This window comes from Polypterus senegalus, chromosome 16, assembly GCF_016835505.1.
Source record: "Polypterus senegalus isolate Bchr_013 chromosome 16, ASM1683550v1, whole genome shotgun sequence".
In the NCBI taxonomy this organism is placed as follows: Eukaryota; Metazoa; Chordata; class Cladistia; order Polypteriformes; family Polypteridae; genus Polypterus; species Polypterus senegalus.
In genome coordinates this window covers 15,385,654-15,409,377 of record NC_053169.1, presented here as the reverse complement: position 1 = coordinate 15,409,377, position 23,724 = coordinate 15,385,654, and the positions used below count along the sequence as shown (strand labels likewise).

General features: G+C 44.8%; 1 protein-coding gene across 2 annotated transcripts in view; it reads right to left on the bottom strand.

Annotated features, from left to right (window-relative positions):
- LOC120516453 (collagen alpha-1(XIX) chain) overlaps nt 1-23,724 on the bottom strand; it is a 478,053-nt gene that overhangs the window by 245,879 nt on the left and 208,450 nt on the right. For both annotated transcript variants that reach the window (XM_039738131.1, XM_039738132.1), the window contains exons 15-17: nt 15,854-15,883; nt 13,742-13,768; nt 13,604-13,648 (exon numbers count right to left, since the gene is read on the bottom strand). In XM_039738131.1, the coding sequence (XP_039594065.1) occupies nt 13,604-13,648; nt 13,742-13,768; nt 15,854-15,883 (102 nt within the window). The remainder of the gene's footprint in view (nt 1-13,603; nt 13,649-13,741; nt 13,769-15,853; nt 15,884-23,724) is intronic.

Genomic DNA, 23,724 nt, shown 5'->3' with positions numbered 1-23,724 from the left:
CCGCAGTCCAAAGACATGCAGGTTAGGTGCATTGGCGATCCTAAATTGGCCCTGGTGTGTGTGCTTGGTGTGCGAGTGTGTTTGTGTGTGTCCTGCCCGGGATTGGTTCCTGCCTTGTGCCCTGTGTTGGCTGGGATTGGCTTCAGCAGACCCCCCGTGACTCTGTGTTCAGATTCAGCGGGCTGGTAAATGGATGGATGGATGGATGATTTTATTGAAATCGCACAACATTCCATACAAATAGATCAATTTTACAAAAATAGGATTGAAAACAAATCAACCCCCACCCTTGAGATAGAGAGCATGGGCAGCAGAATAAAACTTAAACCTAGTAAAAATAAGGAAATAGATACATTAATAAGTGAATATAGATGAGTGGAGAAGAGAAATAAAAATGAAAAAAAGGAATTGGGAGAGAATCTGCTTCCTCGGTGCTTTAAAAGCTTCAAAATGTTATTGATCAGATCCTGCCAGGTTTTGAAAAATTTCTGCACAGATCCTCTAAGTGAGAATTCGATTTTTTTCCAATTTCAAATAATATAAAACATCAGTTACCCGCTGACTTAAGAGAGGAGAGTTAGGATTCTTCCAGTTGAGCGAGACAAGTCTGCGTGCCAATAGTGAAGTAAAGGCAATCACAGTTTGTTTGTCCTTCTCCACTGTAAGCCCCTCTGGTATCCCACCAAACACAGCTGTTAATGGATTAGGAGGGACTGTGACACCGAGGCTGTCTGAGAGGCTTTTAAAAATGTTGGTCCAGAATGATGTTAACTTGGTGCAAGTCCAGAACATGTGACCCAGTGAGGCTGGGACTTGATTGCAATGTTCACAGGTTGGCTCTCCTCCCTGGAAACATTTTGGACAATTTTAAGCGAGACAGATGTGCTCGATATATAATTTTGAGTTGAATTGTATGCTTTGCACCATATGGAGCTCGAGTGAATTCTCTGCATTGCTACCTTCCACTCTTTTTCTGATATGTTGAGTAAGAGATCCTTTCCCCACTGTCCTCCTGGATCTTTGAAAGGAAGAGACTGTAAAATGGTGTTATATATTACAGAGATGGAGTCTAAGTCCTTGAAACTGAGCAATATTTATTCCAGCATAGAGGGAAGTAGGAGGTGAGGAATATTAGGGCAGGTTCTGTTTAACAAATTTTCTAATTTGAAGATAGTGAAAGAAATGTGTTGCTGGAAAGTTAAATTTAGAATATAGATAGATAGATAGATAGATAGATAAGGCAATATATAATCAATAGATAGATTGTGTAATGGATGGCCGGCCATTTATCCCGGCCAATACCCCAAGCCGCCAGGTGGAGCCCTCCTTGCAGCGTGGAGGTCCCCAGAAGACCAGCAGGGCATCATGGACATTGGAGTTTTATGCAAAGCCCTGCTGGATGCCGTGGGGCCACAGGAGGGAGCTGCAGGGAGGACCGAGGGCTTCTTCGTGCCCTGTGACCCGGAGGTTCGTCACAGGAAGAGCGACGGACTTCCAGGTTGAAGAAAAGAACTTTTACCTGACCCGGAAGTGATTGAGGATCACATGGACTGGGGATTGAGAACACTTCCGGGTCAGAGATTATAAAAGGACTATGGAAACTCACAGACAATGAGCTGAGCTGGGTGGAAGGGTGGCAACGCGTCTGGGAGCTGGAGGATTGGTTTATTTGTTTATTATTGTGGTTTATTAGTAATTTATGAGTATTGTGGAGGAGAGTGTGCTTTGTGCACTGTGGCAAGAAAATAAAGTCAACTTGAGGACTTTTACCTGGTGTCTGGAGTCATGGACAGGGGTTCAAGGGAGCGAGGGCGCCCCCTATCATTCACAGTGGCGTAGCCGGCAGGATACTCTAGCGTCATTTGCAGAGGACCTGAAACAAAAATTTCTGTGGGAAACAAACCCTGAACAGACGACGGAATCAGGAATCACCACAGCATCGCCAAAACCCGAAAAAACCGAGTGCAAAATGGGGAAAAAAGAAGGGCAAGCAAAGCGACAACGCCAGCGGGAGTGCCGTAGGTGCAATGGCCGACGCTCGGGAGGAGTTAAGGAGAGGCCTTACAAGTCGGAGAAACCTCCAGGAAGCAATGATCCCTCTAAGGTACGTGCGGGAGCGACTTTAAAATCCTTTTATTGTTTCTCACCTTGTCCCGTGCATGTACCTTGGAGATGACCACCTGGAGGCTCCGAGGGGAAAAGGAGACTGCCCCGAAGACGACGGCCTTCTCTTGTCGAAGCCAGAGCACCTAGAAATCGACTTCCGCATGATGGCAGCCGACGAGGGACACGGTAGCAAACCCGGTGCATTCTGGGAAGGAGGAGCTCCGCGTCCTGCTGTTTGCACCTTCGAGCCCGAAGAACGGACTTGGTCTTTCCGAAGGGGAAGGGGAGGCGAGCGAGGCATCGCTCAAACCACAAGAAGGTAAGGAGGGTCGGGAAGTAGCTGATCGGGATGTCGCTAAAGTATTAAAGACAGACAGCAGTTTGCGAAGAAGGCAACTCGACCCTCTGAGAACTCCAAATCCCAGAAGCCTCCGCGAGACCTGTCAGAGCACGTGCCTGAAGCGGGCGTGCTCATTGGCTCCCGGTCGGCAGGTAACACGAATGAGGAAGTGAGTGTTCTGCCGGTCGAAATGAATAATTATATAAACTTGCGGGAGCTTGAAAAATTAATCGAGCCCGTAGCGAGTGTCTTGCAGGTCCTGACGACCATTGAAAAGATCGTCGGGGATTTGGGAGCGGCAGCCAGAGAGCCGTTGGAGAAGGTGAGGGCCTACATGCGGCGATTTGGTGGGAGCCTCCGTAATGAATGATGCGCGATACAGGTAAGCGAGACCCGTATCGTACATAATAGAGGGACGCGTGTGATCCGGGCCCGCGTTAATAAGTAGCGGGTGCCAATACACGCGTACCCTACAAGAGAGGTGGTATGCGTTAACCGAGTGGTGGCGGAAGGGCTAATCGATCCGGGGCAGCTAGACAGTGCTGACTCCCGGAGCGAGGCAGCCCTGAAGACGCCCGCCACCGGTAATTTGTAAATCAAGAGGGGTGCAGACAGTAAAGGGGCTCTCTTCATTTAGTAGCGAGACTCAGACTGTGGACAAGCCCCAGATCAAGCAGGAGATCCCGAAAATAAACCGGGGGTCTCCTGACAAGAAAGGAAAGAAGCAAAAGAGAAAAGCACCAGTAGAGGCGGCAGGGGTTTCTCTCCCAGCAAAAGGGCGGACCTAACAGTTCCTTATTGTTTTCAGTCCTGTAGGGGAAGAATACCAGGAGGACAGAGGCAGTGTTACGGGTGCCGAAGGTTGGGCCATATTTGGCGGAACTGTCCTTGGAGAGAGGGGGACAAGATGTCAATTTGGAATAATATTCCCCCTAGGTTCTCCAGGGACCAAGATGTTCGTTTTAATCAAGGCTCAACCAGGACGTCCTCTTGAAGGAAGACTTCCCTCTCGGGGCAGCAGCCTCCCAATAATAATTAGTGCTGGGGAATACTGTAATGGATGGCGGCCATTTATCCCGCCAATACCCCAAGCCGCCAGGTGGAGCCCTCCTTGCAGCGTGGAGGTCCCCAGAAGACCAGCAGGGCATCATGGACATTGGAGTTTTTATGCAAAGCCCTGCTGGATGCCGTGGGGCCACAGGAGGGAGCTGCAGGGAGGACCGAGGGCTTCTTCGTGCCCTGTGACCCGGAGGTTCGTCACAGGAAGAGCAACGGACTTCGGGTTGAAGAAAGAATTTTACCTGACCCGGAAGTGATTGAGGATCACATGGACTGGGGATTTAGAACACTTCCGGGTCAGGGATTATAAAAGGACTATGGAAACTCACAGACAATGAGCTGAGCTGGGTGGAAGGGTGGCAACGCGTCTGGGAGCTGGAGGATTGGTTTATTAGTAATTTATGAGTATTGTGGAGGAGAGTGTGCTTTGTGCACTGTGGCAAGAAAATAAAGTCAATTTGAGGACTTTTACCTGGTGTCTGGAGTCGTAGACAGGGGTTCAAGGGAGCGAGGGCGCCCCTATCGTTCACAATAGTAAGATAGATAATTATATAGTGCCTTTCATATCTAGCTATCTAATAGATAGATAGATAGATACCGTGTTTCCCCGATTATAGGGCATCCCCAACAATTAGGGCACCCCCATTTTTTAAAAATTGGTCAGAATAAGGCACCCCCCGCAAATTAGGCCCACTAAGGCCCCCCACCGATACCTTTGCTTGTGGCTGGTATTCGGCTCTCTTTGGCTGGTATGGTGGGGGAGCTGTGGGGAGATGCGTGTGATGCCTCCGACTGCAGTGCGCTAGTGATGTGTCGTTCGCGAACGAGCCGGCTCTAAGAGCCGATGCTTTGAAGCGAGCGAGAGGAGCTGATGCCCATCGAGAAGAGCCGAAGCTTCAGCCGCTCCTGCTCAGCTCTGCTGAAAATCCATTCGGGAGGGGCGGAACTATATTTATATGGGCACACAGAACATTGGCTCATAATGCCGGCTCGTTCACGAACGACACATCGGAAAAGGATCGTACCATTATGTGAAGGAAGGAAGGGGGACAGACGCTCCGAAGACAGCGATTGTTGGTACAGGCCAGGTACACAGAGCAACACTGTCGCTCTGTGTACCTGTTGCTGCGACAGACGAGGAGCCAGATTTAAATGCAAGAAGAAAAAAAGAAGAGTGAAGAAATGAGTGAAAGCCGAAAAAGAAGCAGCATCTGTCTGCATTTCAGTGATACTGGGAACTGCAAAGCTAAGTGCAGAATTTGTAATATGAAAATATCCATTAGAGCAGTGTCAACAACAAACCTATATAGACATATAAGAACCTCCCACCCATCCGTGCAACTGGAGGAGAGCGTGCCCTCTCTTCTGCCATCCACTGACCCTGGAAAAGAGCTAAGTACTCCTGCTGCAGTGCTGGTAGGAAGACTTTGCATTGTCGATACCGGTACGAGCAGGCTACCTTGATAAGAAGTACTCATTTAAGGACAGTGCCATTGCTAAACATGAGAGATTTGGTCCACTGGTTCTAAAAGAAATGGAGTCAGAAGTATTTCACCTGGAAATTCAGAGTGGTGATTGTTATGAGGATGTTCCAGAAGGTAATGACTTGGTTGTCATTGAATAAATGTGTAAATGCACTGTACAATACCATAGATTGTTTTACATACGGTAGAAACAATACCGTAGTAACAAGAAATTGTTTGTTTATGCTTGTTTATGTTTACAAGTCTGGTTATGCTGGTTTGTGATGACAACTACCGTTATTACTGTACCATATACAGGTAATAAATTTCCTTTTTTTTAACAAATGTGTATTGTAGTCTTCTTCATGGAAAAATAAGCCACCCCCTGAAAATAAGACCTGGGCATATTTTGGCATTTCAAAAAATATAAGACAGTGTCTTATCATCGGGGAAACAGGGTAGATAGATAGATATAGATAGATAAGGCACTATATGATAGATAGATAGATAGATAGATAGATAAGGCACTATATAACAGATAGATAGATAGATAGATAGATATGAAAGGCACTATATAACAGATAGATAGATAGATAGATAGATAGATATGAAAGGCACTATATAACAGATAGATAGATAGATAGATAGATAGATAGATAGATATGAAAGGCACTATATAATTATTAGATAGATTTTCCAGATATTAAAAACTGTATATGTTTGCGAGGGTTGAAAAAGGTGGTTCTCGTGCAGAGGTGCCACAGATAAAAGATTCTCCATCTTGAAATGCTTCCTGCATTGGTTCCATATTCTGAGTGAGTTAAGCACTTTTGGGTTATTAGTATATTGGCGATAATTTGCATTTATTGGGGCGCAAAGCAAGGAATATAAAGAGGAACTGCAGGATTTTATTTCTATTGCAGACCAAGCCTTTATATGTCCACCTATTTGTGCCAATGTCCAGGTTTTTATATGTTGTATGTTTCCTGCCCAGTAGTAAAACTGAAAGTTAGGTAGGGCCACTCGCAAATACGTTAATGTTAAGTTCACCGTTCTTAGAAAAATGAGCTTGTTCAATGAACGCTGCACTCTTTTGGACGAGTTCATGCACAACAATGGTACGCTCATCTGCTCGGGTCTACTCGATATGAAAAGAGCAGCCTCATAATGTGGCAAAAGTTCTGTTAATTCTTAAGAGAGTAACAAGTTGTTTTTTTTTTTTTTTGCAAAACACAAGAAAACTCTGGAAAATAAAAATTCCCCAGGAAGCGCCCAATCCCCTCAACGTGCAGAGAACAATCATGGCCTGTAGTGTTAACGGAGATTTTCCACGACAAATCAAGAAGCAGTGAAGGCCGCACATCCCCACAGCTTTATCCCCCTCCCTTTATTCTTTTTTGCCCTATTTTCCTCATAGCCAGAAACAATGAAGACTTCCACAATACGTTAAAAGAAATCGGGTATTTTTAATTATTCACATTTGCTAAAATGCTTAGATAAATTATTCACTAATGAAGACCATTGCCCCATGGTATCCAAATAAGACTCGGTTTAAAGCCAGCGGTATCACCCGCTACACAAAATGAGCAGCAGCAGCCCGGTGACGTGAACTGCCTGTTTAAATGTGCGTGGCTGGCACTCAAGGGCCGTATCAATAAAACATCAGCATACGCCAGACATTCCTCTGGAGTCCCACTCATTTATCCGTGTGCTAATGCCTTTCAGAATGCACGTCCTAAAAGTGAATGGAAAATGATGGCCATGCTAAATTTAGAGCTAGAATGATTAAGCCATGGCTCTTCCCTTCTCATATGCTATGTTTTTGGGGGTCAGCAACACTCTGGATGACCTGGCCAGAAGATTGGAAGCAGTTCCCAGGGCCCAGTTTAAAAGGGTCCTCACTTTAATGGAGTCAGAGTCCAGAGGCAGTGGGATTTCTTTGAAACTGGACCCTGTGAACTGCTTCCAATCTTCTAGACAGGTCATCCAGAGTGTTGCTGACCCCCAAAAACATAGCATATGGGAAGGGAAGAGCCATGGCTTAATCATTCTAGCTCTAAATTCAAAACTCTTTTGGAGGAGGAAGGAAAAATTATGGATGGTTTATCGTTCCTGTTAATTGTATGTGGAGGGCACTTTGTCAAATAAAAATCCTGTATTTGAACCTGTTGGGCATTGCTGTGTTGTCTGTGGTTTTACCTCGGAAGTGACATTCATGTCTCTGGTAACTCTTCCTATGAAGTCAGTAGACAGATTAGGAGAGCATTGGGGGGGTCATGTCCATATCTATGTGAAAGGACGAAGGTCCAAGTCTTTAGAGTCCTGGTGCTTCCTGTCTTGCTATATGTTTGAGAGACATGGACACTATCCAGTGACCTGAGATGAAGACTGGATTCTTTCGATACTGTGTCTCTTCAGAGAATGCTTGCGCACCTCCGGTTTGACTTTCTGTTGCTCATGAAGTCCTGAATGAGGCACATGACTTGAATTGTGAGGGAGCGTCAGTTATGGCACTATGGCCATGTGGCACGATTACCCGAGGATGATCCAGCTCATTGTTAAGGACCTGAACAGGCTGGACCAGGCCAAGGGGACGCCCACGTAACACCCAGCTGTGGCAGAGTCCTGGGACTTTCTGTCTTGCTATATGTTTGAGAGACATGGACGCTATCCAGTGACCTGAGACGAAGACTGGACTCTTTTGGTATTGTGTCTCTTCGGAAAATGAGCCTTTATGTTGAATGAATCTTTGAGTACCGCTGGTTTGACTTTGTGTTGCTCACGGAGTCTCGAATGAGGCACATGACTTGTATTGTGAGGGAACATCAGTTACAGCACTATGGCCATGTGGCACGATTCCCACAGGGTGATCAGGTTCACTGCTGAGGACCCAAGTGGCTGGACCAGTCCAAGGGGACGCCCACGTAACACCCAGCTGCGGCAGAGTCCTGGGACTATCTGTCTTGCTATATGTTTGAGAAACATGGATGCTATCCAGTGACCCGAGATGAAGGCTGGACTCCTTTGGTACTGTGTCTCTTAAGGGAATGAACCTTTATGTTGAACGAGCAGTTGCTCATGGAGTCCCGAATGAGGCACATTACCTGCATTGTGAGGGAGCGTCAGATATGGCACTACGGCTATGTGGTGCAATATCCCTGAGGAGTGATCCGGCTCGCAGGACCCTCATTGTTAAGGACGTGAGTAGCAGGACCAGCTCAAGGTGATGCCCATGTAACACCTGGCTGTGGCAGATAGATTGTCATTTCCAGAGGATGGGACTGGTCTGCCTGGAAGGTTGCCAACCAGGATCCCATGTGGTTGTGCGGCAATGTGCTGTACCAGTGTCTGCTCCCCAGCCTGACCTGTGGTTTGGGGCTCAGTGGTGCCCCCTATTGGTTACAATATCCAGAGTGATTGAAGTGCTAAAGTTAATTCAGAGCACCTGGTGTAGGAATGATTGGCATTTTCTCTTTTCCTAATGGGTTAGCAGGTTGAAGGGGTCACCCCAATAGGGTGGACCTCATGGTGAGAGTAAAGTACCTTTTAGTTATTAAAATGGTCAAATAAGCCAGTACGGATGTGGGTTTGTGTGCCCAGTGGTACGCCAGTGCTTCATTCAAAGTTGGCCCCTGCCTCATTTCCTAAAGCTGCCAGTGTACACTTTTGCCTCAACTCTGAAGTAAAATGGACTGATGGGTTACCTTATATGAGGCAGGAAAATACATAAGCTATTTAGGTGTATTTTGGGACATGGCTGGCTACATGATTTATTGTGGCAGTCTCTCCAAGAGGTCTCCTCACTTTTTTAATCATGTCAATTGCACGTCCCACCAGACTTGGCGTACAACCTTTACAGAAACCATGCAATTAATGATCACAAAGTATAAGTACCATCCATCATCTGACATAAATGAAGATCAAATTAAAGAGCCGCACACTGAAGACTCACACTTAATTATGTGTAATACCGTGAACCCAAAGTGTGTCTTCATTGATCATAAGGTTCAGGTCTCTCCACAAGCCCCACACCGTTCCTCTGCCCCTTTACTACTCCCCCTACCATGGCTCCGGTATGGCGGCTTATTCTGCTGTGCTGTCTGTTCTTACACATTCAGATCATTTCTTTATCTCCTGATTGGATGCTCAGATGATTATTGATGTGATGTCACAGATTCATGTTATCGGCATTAATACACCAATGTGGTATGGTGGCCAGCACTCTTGATTCACAGGTCCATTGGCCCGGGCTTGTTGATTTGCCTTGTTCTTGCTTGTGCTTGGAGTCTGGATGACCTTCCAGAGTCCATCTGGGTTTGTACTGCTGTCCTCCCACACATCACAATGGTGAGCAAGTTGTTTATTTGCTGAAAACTGTCCTGATAGGAGTGAGCGGGCCTTGTGATGGTCTGCTATTCAGCCCAGTGATTGTTTCCAATCTAGTGACTGATCCTGATGGCATTGGTTCTCAATGTTGGTGACTTCAAAAGCAAATTCAACAACAGTGTGGATAGAAAGATGGAATAAACCTCTGGATAGATGAGCAGAGATGTTCAACTGGGTTCAAGTCTGGACTCAAGCTAGGCAACTCAAGGACATTTCCAGATTTGTCCCTTTGTGCTAAGGGTCATTGAACCTTTGGCCCAGTCTGAGGTCCAGAGCATTCATGGAGCAGGTTTGTATGTATTTCCATTCAGCTTTTCCTCAACCCTGTCTGGTTTCTCAATCCCTGCTGCCAAAAAGCAACCCCACAGCATGATGGTCCATCCACCAAGCTTCCCCACTGGAATGGTATAAATGCAGGTTTCCTCCAGACACAATGTGAATCTTGGTTTCATTAGACCAGAATATCTTGTTTCTCACAGTCAAGCATGCTTCCATGTGTCTTTAACTGAACCTTGTGGTCACCCTTCCATAAAAACCAGATCGGTGTAGTGTGGCGGTGACAGTTGTCCTTCTGGAAGTTCCTTTCATCTCCAGATTGTCTGAGCTCCAGAGAACCTGAGTGACCATCGGTAATCTTGCTTATCATGTACCACGATTGCTTACTTTAGCCAGGTTGCCAACTCTAGGAAGAGTTATGGTTGCTTGAAATGTATTCTATTGAAGAATTATGGAAGCCATAGTGTGCGCTTGTGAACCTCCGATGCAGCAAGAATTTCTTTGTAGCCTTCCCCAGATCTGAACTTCAACACAATCCTGTCCTAACGCTCTGCAGGCAATTCCTCCGACCACATGGCTTGGTGTTTCCTCAACTGTGGGGCCTCTAACAGACAGCTGTGTGCCTTTCCCTAATCACCGTGGAGGTGTTTGTTAACAAACCATTCACTGAAGTCATAGACACTTCATCAATCTTCAACAGCCATGCGAGTCCAGGGAGCAGACCACAATGAAAGAGTCAGGCCTTGAACTTTCCTGGTAAGCCTAAACCATCAATCTTTCCCAGCCATTTATCTGCCTGCTTCTCTGCTCTGGATAAGGTGCTTTGATCGGTGAGAGAGGCGTCATACCACTACTTCTAGGCATTTCCTTGGGGTTTCCACAGTTGGCGGTATGGTCACCCACTGGATTCAGAGCAGGAACTTGCTGATTCCCACTTCTGATCGTCATGCTTCTTGACTTCCAGGGCTTGAACTTCATTTTTTGGCCATGCTGCCACATCGGCAGATGCGTTCCCTTACAAAGCTCCAATGATCTGGGCCTTAGGGCAAAATGGCCAGACAGAAGCCTCTCCTCACTAAAGGACGCATGAAAGCCCAATTGGAGTTTGCAAAAAGGTCCCTGAAGGGCTCTCAGACTGTAAAGAATAAGATTCTCTGGTGTAAGGAAACCATAATTAGTGGTATGTCTTGAGGAAACCAGGTACAACTCATCACTCTTGCAATACCATCCCAACGATGAAGTGTGGTGGTGGAAGCATCAGGCTCTGGGGTTGTTCTTTTAGTATCAGGGGCTGGAAGACTAAGGAAGGTTGTGAAAAAGCTGAACGGAATAAAGTACGGAGATATCCTTAATGGAAACCTGCCAAAGAGCTCTCTGGACCTCACACTGGGCAGAAGGTTCAAAGACAACACAGGAGTGGCTTAGGGACAACCCTGAGGGAATCCTTGAGTGGCACAGTCAGATCCCGTGGACTTAAACCCAATATAAACATCTCTGGAGTGTCATTCCAACAGTGACACACAGTCATGTCAGCAACATGTGGCTGGGAATGAGAGGTTTGAGGGAATGCTGAAAAAAGTAAAGTACAGGGATATCCTTCATGAAAACCTGATGCAGTGCATTCTGGACCTCAGACTGGGCCAAACATTCACCTTCTGACAGAACAATGCAAAGCACAAATCAAAGACAACACTCTAGTGGCTAAGTGACAACTCGATGAGTGGCCCAGCTGGATCTTAGACTTGCATACAACCAAACATTTCCTTTTTAGCCATTCCTTGGTAGATTTGATAGCATGCGTTGGATAATTAAAGTGTTGAAACGTCCATATCTGGTTCAGTTTTCACTTTCAGACAGATGGCCTCACATCAAATATCTCTGGAATATCTTTCCTAAAGTGAAACATGGTCATGTCAGAATCATGTGGCAGGGACTGAGAGGTTTGAGAAAAGACAGAACAAAGCAAAGTACAGAGAAATATCCTCAATGAAAACCTGCTCCAGAGTGCTGCAGACCTAAGACTGGGCCACACGTTCACCTTCTAACAAGACAAGGACCCTAAACACAAAGCAAAAACAACACAAGAGTGGCTGAGGGACAACTCTATGAATATCCTTGAGTGGCCCAGCTGGATCTTGGACTTAAATACAACCAAACGTTTCCTTTTTGAGCCATTCCTTGGTAGATTTGATAGCATGCTTTGGATCATTAAAGTGTTGAAACGTCCATATCTGGTTCAATTTTCACTTTCGGACAGACGGCCTCACATCAAACATCTCTGGAATATCATTCCTACAGTGAAACACAGTCATGTCAGCATCATGTGGCAGGGACTGAGAGGTTTGAGACAAGGCTGAACAGAGCAAAGAGCAGAGAGATATTCTTAATGAAAACCTGCACCAGAGTGCTGAGGACCTCAGACTGGGCCAAACATTCACCTTCTAACAGGACAAGGACCCTAAGCACAAAGCAAGGACAACACAAGAGTGGCTTAGAGACAACTCTGGAGAAATCCTTGAATGGCACAATCAGATCCTGTAGATCTGAACCCAATCAAACATCTCTGGAGTATCCAACAGTGAAACACGGTCATATCAGAATCATGTGGCAGAGACTGAGAGATTTGAGAGAAGGTTGAACAGAGCAAAGTACAAAGAGATATCCTCAGTGAAAACCTGCTCCAGAGTGCTGTGGACCTCAGACTGGGCCAAACGTATCACCTTCTAACAGGACAAGGACCCTAAGCACAAAGCAAAGACAACACAAGAGTGGCTTAGAGACAACTCCGGGAATATCCCAGAGTGGCCCAGCCAGAACCCAGACTTGAACCCAACCGGATATCTCTGGTGAGACCTGACAATAGCAGTCCACTGATGGTCTCTAGCCACCCTGACAGAGCTTGAGAGGATCTGCAGAGAAGAAAGGCAGGAGATCACCAAATCCAGGGGTGTGAAGCTCGTCGTGTCAAACCCAAGAAAACTCCCAGCTGGAATTGCTGCCAAAGAGGCTTAAATGAAGTACTGAGTAAAGGTTCTGAATAGATAGATAGATAGATAGATAGATAGATAGATAGATAGATAGATAGATAGATAGATAGATAGGAAAGGCACTAATTTAATAGATAGATAGATAGATAGATAGATATGTAAGGCACTATATAATAGATAGATAGATAGATAGATAGATAGATAGATAGATAGATAGATAGATAGATAGATAGATAGATAGATACTTTATTAATCCCAAGGGGAAATACAAATACTGTACTCATGTCAATTGGATAGTTCAGTTTTTTTTTATTTTGAATAAAACTGTAAATATTCCTAAAACACTGAGTGTTGCTTAATTAAGGGGAAAAAAATGGAATTTGCACAATGCTACAACATAACAAAATGTGTAAAAAGTGAAGGGGTCTCAATGCTTTCTGAATCCACTGGTCTTCTTCTCTAAAGCTCACGTATTAAATCAAGAAAGACGCGTCACGGAGTATCTGACAGGCACAACATCTGCCAAGTGAAAGCTGTCAAAGGGGCCCTGCACAAGTTAAGGCCACATGACGTACGTGCATTCCTGAAACCCATCGTGCAGTTGAGGGGTGCTGGTGGTCACCCGCGAGGTTATGTCTAGCGTGCGTCTCATTCAAGCGAGTATAAAGACGACCCCCTTGGTAAGGCAACACCACCTGTCGGCTTCCCATGTGGCTTGATTTGTGGCCGATGTTAACTCTTTGGGATTACATTTCTATTACGCCACATTGGGCTGATGTGATCCATTATCTGTTTGACCTATCGAGGCAGCCACATGCGCTGTCAATCACAAAAAAAGAATTTTTTTTTTTTACTCGAGGGAGTATAAATAATTAAATGATATTTTAGGAAGTTCTTTTCTCACTGCAAATGAAGTGCCAAGCCCTGTCATTTAGACAGATTAACAAAACAGGAGAGGATCATTTACACTTGGAAGGCTTACTTACTCTTGGACCTTCTTTTCCTGGTTCTCCTTGGTGACCTTCTGAACCCTGTAATTATACAATAAGAATATTAGCCAATAGATCTGCTAGTGGATAACGCAACAGTGAAACCAAGGGTCTTATAAAATTTATTAGACCTACCTTTTCTCCCACTACACCAGGTGGACCCTGTAAAAGAGGAACAGATCTAGTTAGCACCAGGGCCGTTTGAAGGAATTTGGGGGCCTCAAGCAAAATGGACATGGAGGCCCCCGCACGCACGCAAAGGAACCACAGCATAGCCATACAGTTTAAATTCACTCACACTTTATATAAATAAAAAAGGTTTACAGTGCAAATACTGCTGTTGCATATACTGTGCATAAATAAAAAAAATGTTTAGAGTGCAAATACTGCTGTTGCATATAAAGTGCATAAAATTTGAACATTTTCAACAATTGAACATTTGCAAAAAACACCACTGTACCATAAAATCAAATATACATTAAAAAAGTGCACAATAACTAAATCCAACATACTTAAAAACACACACACACATACATACTCACATTAACATTTTTCAGTTCTCTCAAACATGTGCAAATTATCTAAAACTGCTGTTTGCGAGCCTTGTTTTCTGCAAAGGCAATCACAATGTCCTCCATGCTTTCTCTTCTTTCTTTTTTGGCTTCCTGAAGCATAATTCCGCTTCATGACTGCCGAGGAAGTTTTGTATTTTGCCAGCAGCAGAGATCGCGTGGTTGGCTGGCTGCTGTCAGCGAGGGGGGCCACCCTTGAGGTGGATCCCGATAACAGTGTCATTGCACTTTACTGCATTCACTATCAATGGGGCGCTCACACAGTTTGTCGCTGCATTTTATTCTTAACCAGTCGTTGTCTTGGGGCCCCAGGCCAGCTCGGGGCCCCAAGCAATTGCTTGGTTTGCCTGCCTTGTCGCGACGGGCCTGGTTAGCACTAAAGGTGTACCAATCCCAAAATTCTACATGCCCTATCTGGAGGAAACTAATGTGGCAGTTTAAAATCACAAATAAACCTGTGATGCCCTATTCTGTACAGAATTTCTCTCCTGCTTGTATGCCAAGCCAACTGGTTGCCCACGGGGTCTCGATGGGTGATGAGCGAAGCGATTTGAGCAAAATTGAGTCTGCAGTCAATCACAGAGTTTCACTTCACAAACCTAAAATTGCAGAGAAATGATATTTTTGCCACAAATTAAATCTGCGCTATTACCACAAAAGGTCTTGTGAGAAAGTAAGTGCACCCCATGTTTGAACAGGCAAACAGAAGATCTTCATGCAAATGTAGTCTAGAAATAAAGGTAATATACTTGAAGGAAAAAAAAGTAAGGAAAATGTATTCAACAAAATATAGGAGGAGAATGGGCATCCCGGCTGGGAAGGAGGATGATTTATTACCCAGGCAGAATGCCAGTGCGAAACAACAAGTGAATTGTCTGACGGGATGGAGAAATGACTTTGTGCCCGGCTGGTATGTGATAACAGATGGAGTCGTGAGCTGTTCCATCTCTCATCTGCCAAGTGGTACTTGTCCTCGAATGACAACTCAGTCGGGACTGCCACAGGGGTGCTTGGGAGATGAGAGTCTGTAAGTGCAGCCCTGTCAGCGTCCCCACGTACCAATAGAGGGCGCTGATGGGTGAGGACCTCCCCACTTTTGTTTATGGCCCGGAAGTGCTTCCTGGAAGACTTGGCATGGCACGGGAACCTTTAAAAGGGAGCCCGCTGCCTAACAAAGGTAGCAGACAATCTGACTTCACTTCCCGTCCAGATGACGTCACTTCTCATTCCGGCCCTTTTGATGACGTCACTTCCTATATGGGCCTTTAAAGCCTCCATCTTTTGTCTCTTGTGAGTAGTTCTGTTTTGGACTCTGTTCTATGCTCATCATGCTACTTAATTCAACTTTATAAGGGTGGCTACCCCAAATCTTTATGATGTCTTGAACTCTTTATTATCACACACTGTGACGACACACTAAATGTGTACAGGGAAAGCTGTACAGCCAACCGAAAATAAAATGATAAAACATTGCTGTGTGTAAACACCTGAGCAATGAGAAGGGAGGACAGTCAACTGGAGGGCAAGGAAAGGAAAAGTAATAAATGAAAAGAAAATAAGTGGTGTGGCAATCAGGAGAGAGTGACTGATAAGGCTTGTGGAAATAGGCATGGATAAAACCGGACATTAAAAATGAGGACTATGAAGAAGACTGGTGAAGCATTTCATTACTTACCAATTCGCCCTTCTGGCCTTTCACTTCAATCTGAAACATACAGTAAAACAAAGGGTTAATGTGCTTTGTATTTGTAAAGTTAATTTAAAGACATTAAAAATATTGTTAACAATGCATTATTGACATCCTCTTACAAAAATGAAATACACCTAAAATATACGTACAGTGTGAGTCAAAATGATGTTAACACTAATGGATCATTTTTCTTCTGGCAGATTAACACTAGAGCAAAGAAGAGCTTGACTGAAGTGTATTGACTTTAAAATTCTGCTTATGGTTTACAAAGCCTTAAATAATCTCGCCCCATCTTAGACATCGGAATGTCTGACACCTTATATTCCAAATCGTAACCTCAGATCCTCAAATGAGTGTCTCCTTAGAATTCCAAGAACAAAACTTAAAAGAAGTGGTGAGGCGGCCCTTCTGCTGCTATGCACCTAAAATCTGGAATAGCCTGCCAATAGGAATTCACCAGGCTGATACAGTGGAGCACTTTAAAACACTGCTGAAAACACATTACTTTAACATGGCCTTCTCATAACTTCACTGTAATTAAAATCCTGATACTCTGTATATCCAATTCATTATCATAACTATTCATGGTGGCTCTAAAATCTGTACTAACTCCTACTCTCTCTTCTGTTTCCTTTTCCGGTGTCCTTTTGGTCCCACCATCTACTCAAGGCACCGTGATGTTCCAATAATGATGCATGGATTAAAAGCCAGAAGTCTGTATGACCATCAACATCAAGTGACTCCATGAGAACCCTAACTACAAAGCGGACTGTTTCATTTATGTTAGGTGGAATGCCCAGAGGGGACTGGCCGGTCTCGTGGCCTGGAACCCCTGCAGATTTTATTTTTTTCTCCAGAAGTCTGGAGTTTTTTTTTGTTTTTTCTGTCCACCCTGGCCATCAGACCGTACTCCTTTTCTATGTTAACTAATGTCGTCTTATTTTAATTTCTTATTTTGTCTTTTATTTTCTTTTCTTCATTATGTAAAGCACTTTGAGCTACTTTTTGTATGAAAATGTGCTATATAAATAAATGTTGTTGTTGTTATTGTCCGCTGACTGTAGTTCGTCAAAAGTTTGCGGAACGATTTGCTGGACGAGACCCACCAAGCCGTTTAACGATTTGTCGTGTCTACGCAAAGTTTGTGAAGACTGGATCGGTAGCAGACAATTACAGAGGAAATGTGGGATGGCCCAGAACAGGCAGAAGTGAAATGAACGTTACTGTTGTGCAGCAAGCTATATTGCGGAGCCCATCAAAATCGGTGCAGATTGGAAACTGGGATTCCGCAAAAAGCAATGTGGCAAATCTTGACGCAAGACCTCGGGATTCCCCCGTACCACATCCACATTGTCCAAGCTTTGACTGTAGTGCAAAAGTGTTGTCACAGATGGCCGGCCAGGGACGCCTCTTCATTGTATGGACCAGGGGAGCAATCCTGGTCAGGAATGCTAGATGGCAGCCCCCCCATGGATTGCAGCAATGGCTAGGACTCCCGCATGGCTTCATCGGAGTTAGAATTTGGTGCACCCCTGTTGGGATCCAGGATGGGCACCAAGGGGTGCTGCAACAGCTGCTGAGCCCTCTTGGGCAGGATTTCCACCACACCCGGAAGTGCTGCCGGAAGTAGGTCAACGAGCCCCTTGGAGCACTTCTGGGGGGCATTATAAAAGGAGCCAACAGTTACCACTCCGGGAGCCAGAGTCGAGAGGAGGGAGACAAAGCTTGCCAGATTGGAGTGGAGGAGAAAGAAGAAGAAGAAGAAGAAGCAAAGTAGTGTGATTGGGATTTGGATTTGTGTTTTGGACTGTGTTGTGGGCTCGTGGGAATGGGGAAGACGTTATCCACGAGGGAAGAAAAATGAAAAGCTTGTGCATTTATAAGTGTGCCTCCCGTGTCTGTCTGTGTCGAGTTGAGCGCTCGTATAGCGCCTTTTGTCACACGTGTTCGTGTGGAATGCTGGCGGATTGTAGCCAATCATGATGAATATCCAAACCAATCCAATTGTTTCCTCCATTCAAATGCTAACATAACTGACGTACCCTGTATTTTTAACAAAACATATTGCGACCTTTATGAATATATTTTAAAATATGTTATAAACTAAGGATAAATATATTACAATATCTTGCAGTATACTGAGATGCATTATAAAATAACTATATTAACCATCATTTTTTTTTACATTGCAATATATTCTCAAAAATATAAAAATATGTATATCAAGCTGTGTCTTTATATTTCATCCATCCATTATCCAACCTGCTATATCCTAACTACAGGGTCACGGGGGTCAGCTGGAGCCAATCCCAGCCAACACAGGGCACAAGGCAGGAAACAAACCCTGGGCAGGGCACCGGGCCCACTGCAGAATATGTTTCTTAATATATTAAAAAATTGAGAATGTTGTAAAATATATTTTTGAAACTATTACATTATATGTGTGTGTTCTGGTTTTGGCTCTGACCTCTTGCTGGGGACTGAATATGCTGAATTGCACAGTAAAAGGCAGAAATGTCATAAGTTTGTTCAGGTAAGGTTTATAGATCTAGGGGACATTCTTGAAATAGGCCGAATAAAATTAATTTTTAATTTAAATTTGCTTAGAAATGTGTCATTTACATAACAAATGGCTTCCTTTCTTACTTATATATGAAAAATTTGATGTCGATATTTTGATGAATATTGACGGAGTGGGCAAAGTCAGTCCTGGAGGGCCGCAGTGGCTGTAAGGTTTTTGTTCCAACCCAGTTGCTTAATTATTACTTGCAAAAAATAATATCAAGACATGGGTGGCACGGTGGCGCAGTACGTAGCGCTCCTGCCTCGCAGTTAGGTGAACAGGGTTCACTTCCCGGGTCCTCCCTGCGTGGAGTTTGCATGTTCTCCCCGTGCCTGCGTGGGTTTCCTCTCACAGTCCAAAGACATGCAGGTTAGGTGCATTGGCGATCCTAAATTGTGCTTGGTGTGTGTGTGCCCTGTGGTGGGCTGGCACCATGCTCGGGGTTTGTTTCCTACCTAGCGCCCTGTGTTGGCTGGGATTGACTCCAGCAGACCCCCCGTGACCCTGTAGTTAGGATATAGTGGGCTGGATAACGGATGGATGGAATATGAAGACACAGCTTGGAAAATCTGAGCCCCTGGGGTGACTTTACTGAGATCTCTGCCGAAACTCAAGAGGAGACCACTGGCGTATATTTTTTCCTCAGGAGAAAAATCTGAGAAGCAGGAGACAAAAGAACATGTCGTCATTTCATTTCTTTCCCGATCTCATTGTTGTGTAGGAGAATCCAAAAAAGATATGAAGGAGATGGCTTTTTCATTCCAATGGGCCTGACCGTCACATGGCTGCCAGGCTACTCCATCACGTATGACTGAGCTACCAGTCTGTGCCCTGTAGTGCCAGCTCACACAAACCCAATTATTGAACTTGAACTTTGGTTTTAAATCCCTTCAATCATGTAGTGTCCATAAATACTGGCAGTGAGTGTGTTCTTGACATCGATTAAACAATTTACAGAAGTATAAGGAGAAGCATCTTGAAAATATGACTTGTGAAAGAAACCCCCTGAAATGTTCAGCTATGACTGAAGGGATTTATGATTTCAAGCCTCCCGACAGCAGTTTTTAAGACTCACTTTCTTATGGGGGACGTCTAAAGGTTAAGTATGCGTTATGCCACTCGAGGTCAAAGGTGGCTTTCGTTATTGAACTCTGGACTGGGCCGAAACATCTGCATTTGGTATTGACTGGACAATGTGCAACGTTGAAGCTCACCGTCCAACTTAAAGACTATCGTGTTGCAGAAAGCACTTGATTACATGGGCATCCAATTTCTCGCTGCGTCTCTGGAAACCTGCTGACTTTCGGGAGGAATGGCTACAAAAATAACCGTTCAGAGCATGTGTGTGTGTGTGATGGGTGTCAAGAAGGACATGTCTTTGAAAACGTAACAAATCATGTTAGCACTTTCGGGATTCAGTAGAAGCAGCTATTTAAAGTCTGTAATGATTCTATTAATTATGCTATTGTCCATAGTACTACGGTGTTATATGAATGTACTGAGACGTTAAGCAAAATCACCCCTTTTACTGGCGAACTGAACAGATAAACAATATGCAGGCTTTCAAGGCAACTCAGGCCCCTTCTTCATGCAAAGACGTATTGAGGCCTGAGTTTCCTCGAAAGCCTGCATATTGTAATCTTTTTAGCCAATAAAAGGGGTCATTTAGCTTGACTTCTCACTATTGTCCATAGTAAATGGTCAATGGAAGGAATTCAACTCCTTATAAAGTAAGTTATTCACGCTCTGAACGGTTATGTTTTATGATGTGAATTATCCTCTCAGGGCAGCACGGTGGTGCAGTGGGTAGTACAGCTGCCTTGCAGTAAGGAGACCTGGGTTCGCTTCCCAAAGACATGCAGGTTAGGTGCATTGGCAATCCTAAATTGTCCCTAGTGTGTGTTTTGTGATTTTGTGATTGTGTGTGTGCCCAATGGTGGGCTGGCTTCCTGCCTTGTGCCCTGTGCTGGCCGGGATTGGCTCCAGCAGACCCCTGTGACCCTGTGTTAGGATGTAGCAGGTTGGATAATGGAGAGATGGATGTGCTTTGTGAAGATTTATGTTTCAGAGTTTATAGGTTGTAAGCCACTAGGGGGCATGGAGTCGCCCTAACCCCTGGACACAGACAGGCAGGTTCAACTCACCACCGTGTTTATTTACAATTTGTGCACACATTACCAACACCACACTAATGTACAGTCCATTCCCTTCCTTGCTGCCAGTCTATCCGCCTCCACTCTTCCTCAGGCTTTGTCCACTCCTTCCTCCCAACTCTGGCCTCTCAATGGAGTGAGGTGGCTCCTTTTTATAGGGCACCTGGAGCAGCTTTTTCTGGCCACACTCCCCAGTGTGGCGGAAGTGTGACCAAATAAGGCCCTGGAAAGGTCCAAGCGACCCCTGGCGATGTGTCGTCTCGCTTGTGTAACAGTTTCTCTCTTTTCTCGGTGGTTTTACTTCGGCAACAGAGTCGCTTTCTTCTTCTGACTTCTTTACCCCCAAGCTGTCAGACTCCTTAACACCATGCTGCCCCTCTGAGATCTTCCACACGGCCTCAACCACCTCTAAAAACAGAACTTTTATACATGCAAGCCACTGTCCTGCAAAGACGAGTGTGCAGGTAGAGAAGAACTGAAAATCTCATACTGACCTTTAAGGATTTGGACATTCTTGATATCCTTCTGCTCTGAAACATTCTGACCTGTCATTGTTTACGCGTCTTGAACAACTATTATCGTACACTGATCATTTCTGTAATACCGTATATCTTCTAGTAGTGGTCGGCTTCTTATTGACGCCCGTTTCCAATAAACGCCGGGTTTGAAGAGATGTCGCGACAAATCGACGCGGATCTCTAATAGTAGCCGGTCTCCTTTAAGCGCCGGTCTGTAGTAAACGCCAACCTCCAATGACCCACCGCCTTTTTCGTACGCTAATCCTCTTTTCGTACCACCTGGGCAACCGCCCTCCTGCAGTGAATCATACGGTAAAAATGTCAAAAATGTTTTGTCGTCGGATGCTATCGAGGAAGCGAGAAAGTCAAAAAGAAATTTTGACCTTTCGTCTCCACGTCAATTATAATCCCACAAGGTGGGCAGAGGTGGCGGGAAGAACACGAAAATGCCATCTTCGACACGTTAATCCTCTCCTTTGACCAGGGAAGAAGGGGATGCATTGTGGCCGGACAGACAGCACATGAGGACGTGAAAAACTCTGCGCCCTCTTCCTCGGTGACCTGTTAACCTTTACCTCCACTAACACTTTTGCCTTCGGAAGGGTTGTGTGGGTGTCTGTTCGTGTCACTGTGTTCTTGTGGCCCGTGTTTGTAGTGTGAGCGATGGGAAGGAAACGGTCACTTGATTTAGCATTCAAACATTCAGGCGAAGAAGCTGCACGACATTTTGGGGTGGATTCAAAACGTATCCGAGAATGGCGCAAGCAGATGACTGATATTGAGAAAACGGCGACAGAAAAAGGTGCTGGAAGTAAACGATTGCCTGGTGGAGGCAACTTTATTGTATCTTATCCAGTCTCATGTCGTAATGTATACGTGTAGGCGTGAGTTTGGAGCTTATTGCATTTCCTTAGGTTCCGCAGGGGACTTGTCGGGCTGATGAGCGCTTTCGTGCGAAAATTGGACTGGTGCAGGCCAGTGCTGGTGGCATCATTGGCAAGAAATTTGACGTCTACCGTACCTGATTTTCATGCTTACGGTAGTACCGTACTGCATACTGCTTTAATAAGACCGTACTGCTGTACTGATAATTTCATTAAATCCTGAAATGTTCATCCGGTGTTGTTGCCTACATTTTGTGACCGTAAATACGGTACCATACCGTATTTTACTGCCAAATGAACCCCGTTTACCCATCACCATTCCGTCTGCGAGGCGAATAATAGCCGGTCTCCAACAACCGCCGGGCCGTCCGAATGATTTTTTGAATAAACGCCGGGGCTACTATTGGAAGATATACGGTATCTATATCTATCGAATTAATTATTTATTTATTATATTACATATTGTGACAGATTGGGGGCACTGTCGTCCCCTTGAACCCTCGGACTAGACACCAGACACCAGGTAAAAGTCCAATAATAATTTTTGTTCGGACAAATACAGTGCACAAGCACCCTTCACTCCACTATATTCATAAACAAAACCAATAATCCTCCACTCTCCCAGACGCGTTGGCACCCTGCCACCCAGCTCAGCTCGTCTGTCTGGGATTTCCCACAATCCTTTATAGTTCTCGACCCGGAAGTGCTTCTGAACCCTCAGTCCATGTGATTTCCCAGCACTTCCGGGTCAGATCAAAAACTCTTCTTTTTCATCCCGGAAACATGTCATTTCCTCTGTCCATGTGACTAGGACGTACTTCCGGGTTATAGTGCAAATACAAGTCTTTGAGCCTCCCTGCAGCGGCCCCCATGGTATCCAGCAGGGCTGTGAAAGAAAACTCCAATATCCATGATGCCCTGCTGGAATTCAGGGCACCTCCATGCTGCCGGAAGGGCTTCGTCTAGTGGCGTGGGGGTATTGGCCGGGATGAACGGCCGACCATAGTCCACAATATCTATTGACTATATTTATGTATCCAGATTGCAAATACCATACATTGCATCAATGTTCATATTGCTTACTACACGTCAAAATTGCTGCTACTTCTTTGTCTTGTCTGTGTTTTAATTTTAAATTTAAATTCTATTTTTAATTTATTTTTATTATTTGCACTTCATGTTATTACACTGTGGACCCTGAGCGTCATAATTTTGTCTGTCTGTATACTCTTATATGGCTGAGATGACAATAAAGTTCGCTTTGACTTGACTGGTTAACTTGGGGCCGCCTCGCCGGCTCTCTAAGCTTCATGCTGTAGTAGCCTCACACTTCACACACACACTTCCACGCGTAGACGTTTATATATCACATATAGTCCTGAAATATGTAGGTGATTTTAAGAGGCCAATATATGGACTGCCATTTGTGCCAAATTAATTTAAAAAAATTGCATGTGAGCATCAGTAGGCTTAGGAACCAAGTTATCCAAACTCTTCTCTAACATTTCAATAATCATTTACTGCTCTGATGCTGATCTTTCTGATCATAAAATAAGTCATTACGATAGCAATTGACAAGATTAATTCAGAATTAATTGCAGAATTACGGTAATTACGGTATTTGAGGGTCCTCTTTCTCTTGCACGATTTGGCTCCCAAACTAATCAGCACATCGTCAGCTCATAACAGGCTTAAGTTTCGAGTTTGGGATTTTTCCGTTCAGCTGTTTCAGGTCTAG